Source organism: Nanorana parkeri, unplaced genomic scaffold (genome assembly GCF_000935625.1).
Source record: "Nanorana parkeri isolate BGI_ZX_2015 unplaced genomic scaffold, ASM93562v1 scaffold984, whole genome shotgun sequence".
In the NCBI taxonomy this organism is placed as follows: Eukaryota; Metazoa; Chordata; class Amphibia; order Anura; family Dicroglossidae; genus Nanorana; species Nanorana parkeri.
Window position 1 is genome coordinate 262,705 of NW_017307252.1, and position 16,917 is coordinate 279,621.

Below are 16,917 nucleotides of genomic sequence, written 5' to 3' on the forward strand. Positions count from 1 at the left end.
CCCCCTCTATTTGTAAGAGCCCTATAGAAATACTTGGAGAGAAAAATTTGCAGAACCCTTTGTCCTGCGAAACTGCATTTACGTTCGTTCTGTGCGAAGGGGGGCAAAAATGGAAAGGTGGGCTATTTGGAGAAGCTTTTACTTTGCCCTAAATGGCCAGAGCCACAGTTCCCTTTTAGTAAGGCAAAAAAAAATGTTCAAATGTAAAGTCTCACTTTTTGGATCATGACACCTCCAACGGTCTCTTTGGCATTCGACAATTCCGGGAGTGTCAGATGCCTGTGTTCCCCATTGCGTGCCTTCCTCTGACTCCTATATCACGATAGCACTGACCAGCATCAAACCAGGGGCATATCCACCAAACGGCAGCACTTTCCAGGGGGGTAGCAAAAAACACCTCCACCAAATCAGTGAGGGCCGGCTGGACCGCACAGTATCAGGCAGCAGCAGCTGTTTAATCAGGCAAATTAGGCAGCCACAAGGCCCCAAGAGCGGCTGCCTAATTAGAGAGCTCCCAGGTGGAGGAGGGGAAGCCCAGTGAGATGCGGTGGTTGGCTTTGTACAGGAGGTGTAGGAGAAGCAGTGGGCGGCTCGGGGCTGGCCATAGCATGCGATCTGACAGCAGGATGTCCCAGAGGCAGGCTGGGGGGCTGCAGCGTGTCCTGGTGGTACTAGCAGTGACCAGCTTTAAAGCAGGGGCATATCCACCAAAGGATGGCACTTTCCAGGGGGTGGCAAAAAAACACCTCCATGAGGCAGGCTGGGGGGCGGCAGCGTGTCCTGCTGGTAATGATGCCACTTCAGGCTGCAGGCAAGAGGATCAGCACATGTAGTGAATGTACCCTGCACAGCCCACCATAGACCCCGCACAGCCCACCAGACCCTGCACAGCCCACCTGGAACCCCACATAGTCCATCATAGACCCTGCACAGCCCACCTGGGACCCCACAAAGGCCACCATAGACCTCGCACAGCGTGCACACTGTATCCAGCTTATGACAGGTTATGCAAAATGTAGACATACAGGTGAAACTCGAATAATTAGAATATCGTGCAAAGTTCATTTATTTCACTAATGCAACTTAAAAGGTGAAACTAATATATGAGATAGACTCATTACATGCAAAGCAAGATAGTTCAAGCCGTGATTTGTCATAATTGTGATGATTATGGCTTACAGCTCATGAAAACCCCAAGAACCCCAAATCCACAACCTCAAAAAAGTAGAATATTACATGCAATCAATAAAACAAGGATTGTACATAGAACAATATCGGACCTCTGAAAAGTACAAGCATGCATTTGTACTCAGTACTTGGTTTGGGCCCCTTTTGCAGCACTTACTGCAATTACTTTTGCACGCTATTCTAATTATTCGAGTTTCACCTGTATGTAGTGGCAATATATAAAAAATATTTTGTTACTTCCTTGGATGTGATTCTACATAAGGAGAACTACCCATGTGTGAATGTAGAGACTGAAGACGTACTTTGGAAGGGCAGAGCTGGGAATCATTAAGCTGGCCATACATTATCTGCAGACTTTCTATGGTCAGAGGGAAAAAGTGCAACAGATTCCTCCATCTACGCTAAACTATGTGGATGGAGGAATCTCCCACTGGGCCAAGCTTCAGTATCTTGCAAGTCGGCCCCACAGTTTAGCGTAGATAAGTGTTTCTCAACCTGTGTCAACTCAGGACCCACATTTGTCCTTGGTCATTAAGCTGCAGGGCCGGCCTTAGGGGTGTGCGAGCAGTGCGGCCGCACAGGGCGCCATGGCAACAAGGGCGCCATGCGGCCGACACAGCTCGTCCGAGGGGCGGCTTCTCTCCCCCTCACCGCTGGGCGCTGGCCATCCGATACGACAGCGCTCCCTCGTCCGCAGGAGGGAGCGCTGCCTGCTGTCAGGATGGCGGAGCGGTGAGGGGGAGAGAAGCCGCGCCCGCAGCTGTCAGGATGGCCGAGCGGGGAGGAGATCGGAGCCGCTGTCATCCTGTCAGTTTCAGGATGACAGCGTGCGTGGCTGAGCGGAGGATCGGTAAATATCATTGATCTTTGCTTCATCAGCTTCTTCAGGGGGGTCCTAGGTGACATTAGGGGTCTTGGAGACCCCTGATGTCTATATAAAGAGGACCTGTCACATATTTTGCTATCACATAAGGGGGTTTTCTAACCCCCCTATGTGATAGCAATAAAGTTTCCACCCCAAAAATGTAAAGTTACAAATAAAAAAGTCCCCCCCATACATACACGTATGCAAACAGGCGTCGGGTGCGCATACGTGTAAAAACGACGATTTCGCCCATTACGCCGCCCATGTTACATATCGCCGCGAACGTCGGAATGAGAGCAATAATTTTAGGGCCATCAATCACTGATAACACTAAACTGATGCGCGGTAAAAGCTTTTAAACCGTCACCTATGGTCAATTTTGGGCATGGTAATTTTTTGCGATTTCGCGGGTGCGCGCAATTTCTTACACAAGCATGTACACACTACTAAATAAATACATTTTTTTTAAAAATGTTTAAGATCCACCCAGTCTCCCTATCTTAGGAAAACTGGAGTGGATCGTCAGCCTGGGGTCCATTGTGGGATGCTGTGCTGTGACAGAGCTCCATCCATATGTGAATTGCTGGTACAGCTCCCTTGTATGCCCTGCAGAGTTTCCGGAGCCAGATTGTGATGGTCCATGCACCTTTACAGGACTTGTAATGAAGCTGTAAGCAATGCATGTATGGATGGAACTCCCTTGCAGCCATGGCCCCACCTCAAGGCACTCAGCACTGGGCAGCATATTTTGAGTGGCGGCTTGGCGTTAGAACTGACAGTGATGCGCTAGGGGGAGGCTGAGGAACCTCTCACCCAGAAAAGTGCAAGGCATGCGGTGACCCAGTGAACAAGGGGTCGCGACCCACTTTTGGGTCACGACCCACCAGTTGAGAACCAACGGTGTAGATGGAGGAATCTTTTGCACTTTTCCCATCTGACCATAGAAAGTCTGCAGATAATCCGGAGGTGTATGGCCAGCTTAAGCCGCTCGGGATTTGGTGTTCCCAGGACGCGGTATTGCTATTAAGAATTGATTGGAAATAAACATAAAACCTAATCTCAAATGCTAGGCAAGAAACATTTTGATTTTATTTTACTGCCATCAATAGAACTTAGTTCCAGAGTTGAAATGACATATAAAAAACACTACAACAGGAAGCAGTGGCAAAATAATCTTTCTTCTGAAAACAAATTATTAAGTAATCATAAACATTTATTAAATAAGAGGTATACGATGGTCTCAGTGTACAAAAACATTGTCAAAAAAATAGCATCAGGGTTAACGTGTTCCCTTTTTTTAAATTATGGGCTTTGTTCACACGCTGTCCGGACCAGATCTGGAGCAGCTCTACAAACGCAGTGCAGTGTGTTTTTGCCACAATTTTGTGCGTTTTCTTTTTAGCTTAAAATGGGCTTTCAGGTGCAATCTAGCACGTTTGCATGCATTTTTGATGCGTTTACATGCATTCTAGACCAGAGAAAATGAGACAAGCGGTATTTGTTTTGTCTGGTCTGGAACGGACTGCACTGGTGTGAACAGAGCCCAGAAACACCATACGGATACATTGGGATGCTTTTTTGGACTGTTCTGGTCTGGACATGATCCGGACATGGTGTGAACAAAGCCCTAGAACAGAAAATAAAGACAACAACCATTTTATGGAAAAAATTTTGCCATCATGAAGGAAGGAGTGGAAAATCAGCAAGCGGAACAAATCTCTCGCACATTAATCTATATCTTTGGCAGTGTTTTTGCAGCCTGTATACTCTGAACAAATCAGCACTGATAAATAAAAGGGACCTCTGGACAAAGGACAGCGCTCAGTGATACACACAGATGAAGAACTATTTACCCATTCAGTGCAGTGGTTGGTAGAAAAGTAATGCCCATTTTTGTTTGGCCTGTAACTGCTCTTGAAGTCTCTTACCAACAACCCCATATGTTTCTATGAACTGTGGCAGTGTCATTGTTAATGGATAAGTTTACTTTGTGGTACAGATTCAAAATGACATTCATTTTGAATTTAGTACCTTCTTCGTTGTTGTGTTGTTTTCCGTCCTGTTGACGAAACATCCTGCCATATGGACTGCAATCAGTGTAGAGTGCAGACAGCTGACAGCTGTAAACAAAACAAACTTTGTACTGATTTGGGCCTGAAATTACCGATTTTAGGCAACAGGCACTTGTATAAATTACTAGGTGTCTAGTGATGTATTATAAAAGCTAATACGTTTTAAAGGGCACTTATTTTTTTTAAGAACAAGGACTAATAATCTAAACTTTTTAAAATCCCTGCAGGCAATACAATTTAATCTTACATCTGGGACTCCTTTGTGTTGTTTAGTGCAAATCTACCCAGTTGCTGAGACTGATTATTAAATTTCAGTGCGGGTACAAATAGAGATATGATTGTATCAATAGATATTATATGGAGTGGAAGCTGCTGTCGTGTCTGAGGTTCTCTTTTTAATCCAATGTCAAACTTCAAAATGATGATCCTAATGACAGATATATTCAGTGTTGGAGCAGCAAAGGGAGAGTTCTGTATTTGAATTGGTCCGGTAGGTTTGGCAGGAACATTGCCCATGCAGCTGGACCCCTTGGGATCTTTGGCTTCACAATAGCATTCAAGTCAGTAAACTTTATTCTATTCCTGATGCGTCAGGCAGGGTAACTGTCTCCACTCATGTGGATCCGAGCTGTATACTGACGAGTGAGTGGTAGAATCCTTTTTGCTGCAGCAGCTGTTGATGTGTTCCCTGTTCTACGACCTTCCCGTTCTGGATGACGGCAATTTTGTCTGCGTTCTGAATGGTGGATAGACGGTGGGCGATTACTATACAGGTGCGACCCTCCCGAGCCTTATCCAGAGCTTCTTGCACCACCTGGATGGGAAAAGAGCACATACATTGTGAATTCAGCAGTGGACACATAGGGGGTTATTCACAAAGCTGCCTAAGGCAGCCGAGTGAACAACCCAGCCGAAGTGAAGTGAGCCGAACTACGTTCGGCTATTCACTCCAGCTCAGTATGGCTGATTTCAGCCGTACATCGGCTGCCTTCGGTCAGCTGAACATCCTCTGCATGTTCGGCTGAGCTGAAGTGCAAAGGGACTTCGACTCAGCCGATCCAACATCTGGATCGGCTGAGCCGAAGCTTTCGGCTGCTCACTCACTGCGGTTCGCCCCTATTCTCATACAGCAGTGAGTGAATAGCCGAATGCCGCCAAGCAGCATTCGGCGCGGCTATTCTGCTCGGTACTGAGCAGAATAGAAAAAAAGTTAAAAGGAGAAAAAAAAACAAAAAACATTGCCAGTTGTTATTGTTTAATGACAGATCAGCGTCCCCAGGACACTGATCTGTCATTACAACTGGGTGCAGCGAGCCGTGAGATCACGGCTGGCTCTGCACAGCTGTCATTTGCGGGGCAAACGTCTGGCCTTCGGCAGGTCGTTCGCCCCGCTTCGGCTGTCACTTCAGCTCAGTCAAGCCGAAGCATATGCCTTCAGCCGAGCCGCTCAACCGCCTTTGCCTGCTGTACAGGCTATTGTGAATAGCCTGTACAGCAGCCCTTCCTTTCAACTGAACCGAAGGGCTCAGGCGGCCGAAGAGAGGCGAAAGATCAGCCGAAGCTACGGCTGTATCCTTCAGCTCAATGGTGAATAACCCCCATAGACCCATGTGGATAAGCAGGTTTTAAAAGGAACTTGTCATGGAAGCCGAAACATTAAAAACACACGTGAGGGACACAGCTTAATGGTAATAAGCAATGTAGGGTTATACTATCGTCAACAGGAGAAATGGACACTAGGCACATAAAAACTGAAGGCCTGCCCTGTTAAGGTTATACTCAGTCCCACCATACACCTTGCCAGTTGTAGCAAGCAATCCAATGAGGAATGACAGCAAAGATACCAGGAGGGAGCTTTGTCCGTCAAAGGACTCCAAGAAAAGGATTTTATAATGAATACAAAAATCTTATTTGCTCTATCGGCCATTGGGGAAGCAACTTGATGGTATTAACCAGAGTACGGATGTCCAAAAGCAGTCCAAACAGAGGGGAGAACATACCTAATGATACAGGCGAAGCAGCCCATAAGTAAAACCCAAAACAAGGGAAAAGAAAAACAAGGGCAGGGCTTCTTGCAGAACTTCAAATACTGGGATCTGCCAAGGCAGATACATCAATCTTGTAAAATTTAGAACACATGAACAGAAGACCAGATCACAGCCCTACAGAGCAGAGTAAAGAAGCCTAATGAGAAAAAGCCTAAGAGGTACTCACTGCTCTAGTGGAGTGGGCTTCAACATGAAAACAAAGCACTTTATCATACAACTAGACCTGCACAACAGCCTGTCAAATCCACTTATAAACAGTAGATGTGGAGGCCGGAAAACCTCTCTTAGGACCTTCTAGAATAAGAAACAGGGAATTCCTCTATCTAAAAGAAGCAGAAGCTTTGTGGTAAACTCCGATAGCCCTAATGACATCCAGACAATGAAGTGATATCTCCTTGAGATGAACAGGAATCATACACAACAAAGGTAACACAATATCTATATTAAAGATTAAGACAGACGACCTCAAGCAAAAAGGAGGATTTCAGTCTCAACACAACCTTGTCTTTGTGTAAGATCAAACTGGGATCTTTACAGGATAATGCTGACAACTCAGAGACCCATCGGGCTAAAGTGATGGCCACAAAGAATGCTACCTTACAGCTTCAAAGAAATGTCCCAAAAAGCTTCAAATGGGGATCTTGTAACACAATAAGACTAGGTTTAAATTCCATGGTTGTAGTAGGGGCCGAACAGGGGGAGCAATGTGTGCAACTCCCTGAATCAGAGTACAAATTAGTGAATTAGTGGGAAGAGGATGTTGAAAAAGAACAGACAAGGAGGACACTTGACCCCTGATGGTGCTAAGGGGTAAAATGTTGTTCTACCTCCAACTCAAGGAACAACCAAGGACACTAAGTATCTGGTAAGGTGTGAACTGTGAGGGTTATAGCCCTAAAAAGGCAGGCTTTCAGTTTTTTGTTTGTTTCTTTCTCCTGTAGCCAACAATAGAACCCTATGTTGCTTAATACAATGAAGCTGTGCCTCTCAATGGACAATAGAGACAAATGCACTGCACCAAAATGGAAAAAAAAGGGCCCTTAAAGTTGCAGATACCTGGCTTGCCATCCTCATCCTCCACTTAGCTAGTCAATACATACTAAGTATGTATTCAGTAAAGTTGGAACTCCCAACCTCCATAATTGTTCTAAATCTCTTGGTAGTGAAACATGAAGCTTTAACAAACCGGCAATGTTGGTTTTAGTTTTTATTTTGGGTTGGCAAGTAAGTGCAAGATGCGGCTAGACATAGTTTAAATGATAACTGTATTAAAACACAGTTCATCTTTTAATCTGCACTTTTAGCTCATCATGAAATATAATTGTGGCTATGGTTTCCTGGCTTTTTTTCATACTGCATTTTGGAAAAGCCAAGAACGTAAGCATAGATTCTAAAGTTAAAATAGATCAGTAAAGCACATAGCTCTACAGATAATATTGACCAATAATTTTCCAGACCAGCCAGGAGTACCACACAGATCTACTTTACCTTTTCACTCTCAGTGTCCAGAGCAGACGTGGCCTCGTCCAGCAACAGGATTTTGGGTCTCCTGATAAGGGCTCGTGCTATTGCGATCCTCTGCTTCTGACCTCCAGACAGCTGTGTGCCCTTGTCTCCAACCCGAGTCATGTATTTCTGTAAAAGAGGCAGCACGCCATTAGAGATGTAGACTGTATTTCTGCGTATAACGATCACAACACATGTGTAAATGGGAACATTTATGCCGGTTCGTAAAAATTGCTATTTTTCAAATAAACATTTATTATAGGGTGAATCCCAGATGTTCTTATTGAAAATCATGCTGGGCTTTTATAATAAGAAAGTCCAGCACTAACATTATACCCAGAGTTAACCTTTGAATGCAGCTTTACCTGCTACTTGTATTCATACCCATTATTTCATGTTTACTGAAGTGAACATAAATATAATACATATATTAAAAACAACACAGAATCCCTTTAAAGGTATAGAATGTTATGTAATATTGTGTTCATCACGATCAGATATACCCCTGGTATGATAAGACACTGCAGACGCAGAGCCAGCCCACCATTAGAGTTGTAGACTGAACTTCTGCACATTATACAATAACACACATGTGTTAACAGGTACAGCTTTGTTGGTTCGTTTAAAATATATATATATTTTTTCAAATGAACATTTATTATAGGGTAAATCTATGACAATGCTTGAAAATCATGCTGGGCTTTCTAATAAGAAATATAAAATAAATGTTCAGCGCTAGGGGCCCAGTGGGCAGCTAATTAGATGGATCTATTCTAAAGGTGATTGGTTAATAAATAAAAGCATCTAAAGGAGACACTGGAATATCGGGGTCTATCAGTGAGCTTTCTGGATATCAATTAACAGCCATCTTACCGTGGTGAGTGCGCACTCTTGAGGGGGTGACTACGTGGCACAAACACAATCTCTGGAGAGATCATCAAGCACTTTTGGGACTTGATATTATTTCACACTTTGGTTATGTATTAAATAGTTTCACTTATGGATTATGGACTGATCACTTTGGATATGATATAAATAAATGGAATTATAAAGTTTATGTTCAACGGCATGTATATTTATAAGACAATTAATTCACTTTCTATTTAGATGTGTATGATTATACCAAATTTTTGCACATGAAATCTATATTTTTGCACAAGTATATTTTGCAAGTAATGTACCATTTTGCAATTTTTGCACATTTTTTGATATAGTGACAATTAGGTTTTAATTTAATTTATTTTATGTATTACTAATTTATTTCATACAATATTGGCTGTTATTTATTAACCAATCACCTTTAGAATAGATTCATCTAATTAACTGCCCACTGGGCAGTTTATTTTATATTTATAACTGGCCCACTAATTAACTGCCCACTGGACATTTATTTTATATTTATAACTGGACCAGGCTGTCTATAGTGCAGCAGCTTCCGATCAATAGTCTGTTGAGGAATATTCCAAAGCGCAGAATTTTTAACAACCTTTCTAATAAGAAAGCCAAGCACTAATGTTATGCTTATGAGAGGGGGGTTTCCCCCTCTCACTCATTCAAGTCTATCTTTTACAACAGCAGCATCTGAAAAGAGGAGAACTCGCAGAGGAAATAATTATCCATAGAGCCCCCCCTTCTGCCTGTATTCATTTACAATATTTATATTTACCTGAATAAAAAGGAACTGGATATAATAAATCAAATAAAAATCCTTTTAAGATCTACAATGCTTTGTAACATTGTGTTCACTACTATCAGGCATAACATACAACAAAATACAGATACAATAGGACACTATGCAGTTATAGACTTACATCAGTTAGGGTCTCGATGAAACTCTGGATATTGGCCTCCTTGGCTGCTTGCTCAATCTCTTCTTGACTCACTGTTCGGCTGTTGTCTCCATACGCAATGTTCTCTGCTATGCTGCGGTCAAACAAAATGGGCTCTTGGGATACGATGCCCATCTGTGCCCGTAACCACTGGATGTTCATACCCTTCACATCAGAACCATCTATGCACTGCAAGAGATACATAATAATAGCTGTCACACACTGGATCACGGCTTTACAAAGTAGGGCATCACTCAGATCTCATACATTTCATGCTGCTCAACTGTTCCTGTCACATATCAGGACTGAGAAGACCTTTTATCTCCACATCGTAAATCCTTATTGATGAATAATGCTTTGTAAATGCTGTAGTTTGATTACAGAAGAGGTGCCTAACTGACTTTACTCTATGCCCTGATTATGAATATTTCATTTTCCAGGGATTTTATTGGTCAGTTTTTCATTGATATGGAGCCAAATGATCTGGATTCAAATGGAATCCAAAAATATGTCTCAGAATAATGGAGCCTTAAAAACTGCTTATCATTCTGTATTTGCCATCCCAAGCAGTCACATAAGAAGAGGTGACTCTTCCTCTTGGGTCAAGTAAGCCTCACCTTCCGTTTTTTCTTTTTTTTATCAGTTCAATTTCTCTTTTGCTAAAGATGTGTCAATGTACACAAAATGAAGCTATAATGAACAAGGGCACAGTGTAACCAATACAATACAGATATGGCAAATAGAAACATTAAATAACAGCATGAAATGATATTACAAGTCTTGGGAAAAGGTCAGTAAAAGAGTTTCAAATGAAGTGTATGTCCAAGTACTAACAAAGTAGGGAGGCTGGGTGCAAGGAAACATTGTCCTTGCATCTTTAGAGCAAGATGGCTTGCAGAGTGATATTTAGGGTAAAAGACTTGTAATGAGGGAGCCACGGGTTCACAGTTTGTAGAAAACTAGGAATGTTTACCCCAGGTTCACTTTAACTATTGGATAGGTAGTTTGGCTAATAAGTAATGAGCATCAATTTTAAATTATCCAGCATGATCTGTAAAGTCTCTCACACCTCACATGCTTAATGGTATCTATTCTATAATACAGGGCTCAAAATTTCCACTCGCCCCCTCGCAAATTGCAAGTGAAAATTGCGTGGGGGCGAGTGGAAATGAAGCCATTGAGTCAGGCACTCCTCGGGGCGGCTTCCCTCCTCCTCACCGACATGATGACAGCGCTCCCTCGTCCGTCCGTCCGGTGTCGCAGGAGGGAGCGCTGCCTGCTGTCAGGATGGCCGAGCGGGAGAGAAGCCACGAGGAGAGAAGCCGCCCTGAGGAGGAGAGAAGCCACGCTCGCAGCTGTCAGGATAGCCGAGCGGCGAGGAGATCGGAGCCGCTGTCATCCTGTAAGTTTCAGGATGACAGCGGCTCTGTGCGAGTCAGAGCGGGGGATGGGTAAATATCATTGATATTTATCGATCCTCCGTGTGAGAAGGACAAACACTGGAGCGATCGTCTGATCACTCCAGTGTTTGTAAATAACTGGGGACACATAGTGCTATGTGTCCCCAGTTATGAATGAACAGGCGGTGATTTACATTACAGCCTGTTCATTCTGGATTTCCTCAATGGGGAGTAGCACTCAGTACAGAGGCTCCTCCCCATTCAGAAACTATTGATAGTAAATATTTTACTATCAGTGTCTGAATGAATGGGAAGCCTCTGTACTGAGTGCCTCCCATTCATTGAGTGCTGAGGCTGTAGAAAATAGAAATTGAGGATTTGGTGTCCTCAATTTCTTTTCTATTTTAAAAGGGAAATGTCAGCGGTCTGTTTGGACCCCTAATATTTCCCCGAAGCCCCCCCCCCAACTGTAAATAAATAAATAATACAATAAAAATAAAATACAAAAAATGTATTTCAGATGAAATGTGTATGTGTAATGCTCTGTGCGTTGTGCTGTGGCTGTATGTGTAATGCCCTGTGCGTTGTGCTGTGGCTGTATGTGTGTTGTGCTGTGTGCGCGTTGTGCCCTGTGTGTGTTTGTTTGTGTTATGAAGGGCAACTGGTGGCGAGTAACTTCGAAGGCCTGGCTAGTAGCTCAGGACCTGAAATTTTGAGCCCTGCTATAATAGATATATTTACCACGTCTCCGCCAAGGGGGTCGTAGAATCTCTCCAAGAGTTGGACGGTGGTACTCTTCCCACAGCCGCTGCTGCCCACTAGTGCCAGGGTTTGCCCTTTAGACACAGTGACGTCCAGTCCTTGAAGCACAGGCACGTCTGGTCGTGTTGGATAGTTGAACTGGACACCCCGGAATGAGACATTTCCCTGACACTCTGTCTGTAGCCAATGAAAGCATATATTCATATCAGTAAACTACTATAATTGGTGACATATGAACAAATTGTGTATATAACATGAAGCAGGCAATTACATACAAATTCTAAGAGTGATATTCCTATCTACGTTATAACACTACTGGTCTTTATCACTATCTGAATTCCACACCAATGACATTTTATTACTAGAGTTTCCTACCTTTTTTATAGTTCCCTAATCCTTATAATGATGAGGGAAAAGGGTAAGATCCCTTCAACCCTCCTGCAGATCTCCTGCACTAAGGCAGGAGCAAACTCCGGGCCACCGTGGCATTTGCTAATAACAGTGTCAAAAGCAGGTCTGAAAAGACGATGTCCCTCAAAGGGTAAGTGAACTAGATATTCCCTTGACGGCTTATCAGCATCCCATACATTTTGCTAGAATGCCCTACGCATTTGTAGAGACATCAGTCTTGTGCTTGTTTTGAGGCCTGAAACAAGCTATCATAACTAAAGCACAAGTCAGTAGACATTTTCTCCAGTCACACTGTAAAAAAGGGTCCCCTTCAGAGGAGGGATTGAAGTTACTGCTAACACAGGACAGAAGGCCAAACCAGTTAATTCAAAGGAGGAAATGTATCTATTGGTGAAGTCTCCATCAACATTTTTATTGGTATTTCCATTCATATGGATTGCATCCACAGTGGGCAAACCACGAGTTAACATTTTTTTTTCCAAAAGGGAAAGTGCTCACACTTTCAGGTGGGGCCCACGATCCTTCAGGGAGTTTACAGTCTGCATAGAAGAATGACTCAGGGCTACAGGGTTAAGAAGAAAGGACTTTGCAGATGTAGGAGCACTAAAAGACCAAAGGCCTGGAACAGCAAGTTGATCCTCCAGATGCAATCTGATGTGCACTGCATCAATAAGGTGTGAACTGTGTTGACCAAAAAACAGCCTCTATCAAAAAATACTGCTGGGATTCTGCATTGGATTAATAGGCTCAAGCGGGTTAGAGATAGACATAGCCAGAGATGCAGCTGGAGCACGCTCAGAGCTTCTGTGGGACATGGGGGGGGCCTTGGCATCACCCAGCAGAGCTGCAGAAGACTTTGATGACCACCACGCTATAACAATAAGGTTACCAGGTTCGGAGGTACAAGTGTCAGTTCCTTCTGGCGATAATGGTTAAACACCCCCAGAACCACCAGGGGAGTATGCGCTGATTTCACCTGTGACAGCTAGAAAGTCCTCAATGTGTCTTTGAAAAGACATGATGTGCCACATAGCAGTGAGCAACTATATCCAATGGGAAGCAAGGATTCAAGTACTCACAAACCGGGGAAGCTGGTGCTGAAGAGGGTTTCAGGTGACCAAATGTAACCAGGTTACTGTAGGTATGCAGTAGAATGAGACCAGAGATCCATGTGGTGCTTCTGGAGGGTATTCTAGCAATCTACTATACTAGTAAACAACTAAGGTATACTGGGAAGAGGATACGTTCAAGGTGGGGTGGCTTACAAATTTTTTGTTTGCTAGTGTTCCAACCAAGCTTTAAGCAGCAGTATAACACAACTATTTTGGGATCCCTGTGTCCCTCAATAGATAACGTGGAAACATATACTGCTATTACACATTACTCATTGATTCTTGGTTTCTTGGCATTCTACAAGCTTCCGATCAAGGATATAAATCACTATGGCTATCATGTATAATACAACAAGAAAAATTAACTGTTAACTAAAAAAATATGACATACAAGACTTTCCCCAGCAGTGCTATAGCTATCTATGAGTGGTTGTTTTTCCAGCAGGTTGAATATATGAGCCGCTGATATCTTGGCCTTGGCGTAGTCTGGAGCAAAGGAGCTGGTCTGTCCTAAAGCCATGGCTCCGAACACAATGGCCGAGAATACCCTGCGGAGAAGGAAACATTTTCTTCAGAAGATCTGTGAAAAACGCAGCACAGCACAGCACACATATGTGAAAAGAACCAAGGAAAGCGACACAAATAATTGAACCAGTTATACACAACTGAACATAATATTGTTTTCAGCCAACACAAGCAGAGGATGAACGGCACCACATGAAATTAACGTTTTAGGCTCAGACCTTTATCTACAGCATGTTGGATGTGGGGTGTATGTGAAGTGAGGGGTATCCTGAGTCATGACCTAGGGCAAGTACTGTATGTGGTTCAGGAAAGTCAGAGAAAAGTTCTTATTGTCATACTAGGTCAGTGGCTTAACTATAAAAGTAAGACATGACAACCAGACAGTAATCAATTTACGAAGGAGAAGCTAAAAGTAATAACCTCTTGTGAAGCTGATCACCGGTCTATATAAAAAATAATAATTAAAAAAACTATTCTTCCCCCTTTAACGAAGGTTTATACGTAAAAGTCCCATTTACCTGAATCTGCCGTCATGGGACAAGCTAGGCTGTGTCTCAGGTCATCTATCTTCCGCTCTGTAGTGTTGGAGAGTCCTTCTTGCAGTGCCCATGTTGCCCCCTGGGAAGCTGGGCACTGCCCACTAGTGACAATTAGCTGAGTTCTCAAGACTTCCAGCGTTGGCATTATGAGGTCACGACACAAGGGTCAGCAACAACAAAGGTCAATATGCCCAGACTGCAGCAGTATAACGTTGGTCTACACTACCAGAAGAGACGCCTTGGAGGCCCATTTGGTGGCAGACTGGTAAGTATACCGTTTTTTTAAATAACAGGGAAGCTTACATTTTGTTCTTGATGTATGTATTGACCCAATGGTGTCAACCATGTTTTAATGTATCTTTTCTGTGTATAGTCTAGGGGTGTGGGGAAAGGGGGTATTTGTAGGGGTTTGTTTTTGTACCAGAAAACTATGTAAACCTTTCAATAAAAAATGCTTGATATAAATAAATAAATAGGGGGAGTTGATTGGGGTCGATTTGGGAGGGAGGCTTTGTTTTACCCATAATTGGGCCTTAAAAGAAGAGCAGATGAGTTTTGGTTGATTGTGAGTTGCTGCATTATTGGATAAGCATGTAACTGTTTCATAAATAAGCCATGGGAAGCTGACATCACTGGCAAGCTGAATGTATCAGCCGGAGTACTTTATAGAGAAACTTCAGTTTTGATCAGAAAAAAAACCCCATAGGCCCTTAAGGCCTCGGAGAGCTTTCTAGGAAGACGATGACAGAGCAAAGCTTGCCAACCACGGCTCAAAATCAACAAGTCCTACAGGGCATTTTCCTCAATGGCGACTCATCTACTTAACCTAAGTAGCAGAGGACACATCTCCAGAGAGTTTTGATAGCAAACAGATTCCGGTTCAGTGATAGCTTTCAAGTATTACTAAATATTAATTAGGAGAAAAATGCTTCATAGAAATGATTGAGAAATACTTACAGGAATACATTGTCCATTGTCATGTGATTATTTGCCACAAGCCATGCACCAAAGCGGAAGCACCCAGCATAAGCGAAGAACATGATGGCCTGAGAGAGCCCAAATGTCACTCCGTGAATGTGAGCCTTTTTAATAGAATTCCTGGAAAAAGATGAAGTATTAATAATTTTTATAGAGTGGATACATTTTTCTAACAGTAAAATTCTTCAGAAAATATACAGTAAAACCGGCTTGGGCACCCTGTGTCTCTCCAAGTGGAAATACGAGTCTAAGCAGGGCCTGACAACCTTAAAACCATGGGCTTAGCCCCCCAATTGTCTTCCTTCCAACACAGTGAAGTGTATTCCTTTATCTATTTTATCTATACTTACCGTTTTAGGTGTCTTCAGCCTGGTCATGTGATGCGCTGGGTCTTTTTTCTCTTTGACACTTTTCCAGTATGTGGCACTCCTCTGCTTCAATACACTATGAATGAAGGGGGCAGGGCCATGACCCACATTCATTCATAGTACGTCCTCAGTCTTCTGGACATCATTCAACCCAGAAGAATGACGGCATCTTGAGGCAGAATAGAAGTATTGCAGTAAGGTCAGTATTGCCTGAGCTGCTTTGTTTTGGCCTGGGAGACCATATTAAAAAAAGAAAATTGCTTGGAGTTGGGCTTTACAGTGGAGTAGAAGCCAAAACATATTTCTGGACGTTATGAGGTTGGGTCATATGGCAGATTTTTTTTGGGAAGATTTTGGTTGATATCCAGTCCTGGTGACAACACCGAAAGTGCAATCAGGGGTTGGAGGGGACAAGGGGGCATTCATGCCAATTGGACTGCAGGCATGAATGCCCTCCATTCCGGTCCAGTGTGATCTGAAAAAAATGCTGCAAGTACAAATGTTTCAGATCACACTGGACTGGAACGGAGGGCATTCCTGAACCTTGCATTCCGGTGCACGAGTGGGGTGTGTGTGTGTGTCTGCGGGGCAATTGACCACCACGCCCCCTCCCCTGAACGCAGGAAGCCAGCCGGGATGCGCTCCAGTGCATTCCAGCAGCGAATCGTACTGGACCGCACCAGAGCTGGTGTGATCCGGCCCTAAGGGCTAAGTTCCCCTTTCTTTTTTACTTTTTTTAAAACCTTTTCTGACTCTGTTTCCTATTATACCCATATTTAGGGTGTAATATGAAACATTGTCACATCCCCAACCTACGCACCCCAAATGTTATGCAGCCATCACTGGAGTGCATGTAAACAGAAAGTGGCTGCAAAGAGGCTCAGCTGCAACAAGTGATAATAAAAATTGAACAACTATTTTATGAAAAACATTGCAATTGTTTTGGATACATGGGGGGATTTATCATAACTGGAGCAGACAGGATCTGGAGCAATTGCCCATAGTAACCAATCAGCTTCTCTCTTTAGTTTGCCTAGTTAAGATTTGAAAATAAAGAGAGAAGCTGATTGGTTGCCATGTACAGCTGCTCCGGATTTTGTCTGCCCCAGTTTTGTCAAATTCCTCTCATAGTGCTTTAGCAAACAATACGTCACTCAGTTAGGGTTTATAACTACTTTAAAGTGTATTTCCACTTTTGCAGCTTAATTGGGATAACACCTATTTTATTCCTGTTACATGTTCCCATTCACATTGCATAATTGCACATTGCAAAAAATCAAAAGAATGCTTCTTGCAGTTTAAATTGCTTTTTAC

The 16,917-nt window shown here is 43.2% G+C and overlaps 1 protein-coding gene across 1 annotated transcript in view; it reads right to left on the reverse strand.

Moving 5' to 3' along the window:
* Positions 1-4,561: 4,561 nt before the first annotated feature.
* Positions 4,562-16,917, reverse strand: part of LOC108795589 (multidrug resistance protein 1-like) — a 57,233-nt gene continuing 44,877 nt past the window's right edge. The window contains 6 exon segments of the mRNA XM_018566865.1: positions 4,562-4,939; positions 7,662-7,808; positions 9,491-9,697; positions 11,650-11,847; positions 13,585-13,741; positions 15,215-15,355. Of these exon segments, the coding sequence (XP_018422367.1) occupies positions 4,739-4,939; positions 7,662-7,808; positions 9,491-9,697; positions 11,650-11,847; positions 13,585-13,741; positions 15,215-15,355 (1,051 nt within the window). The 3' untranslated portion in view covers positions 4,562-4,738.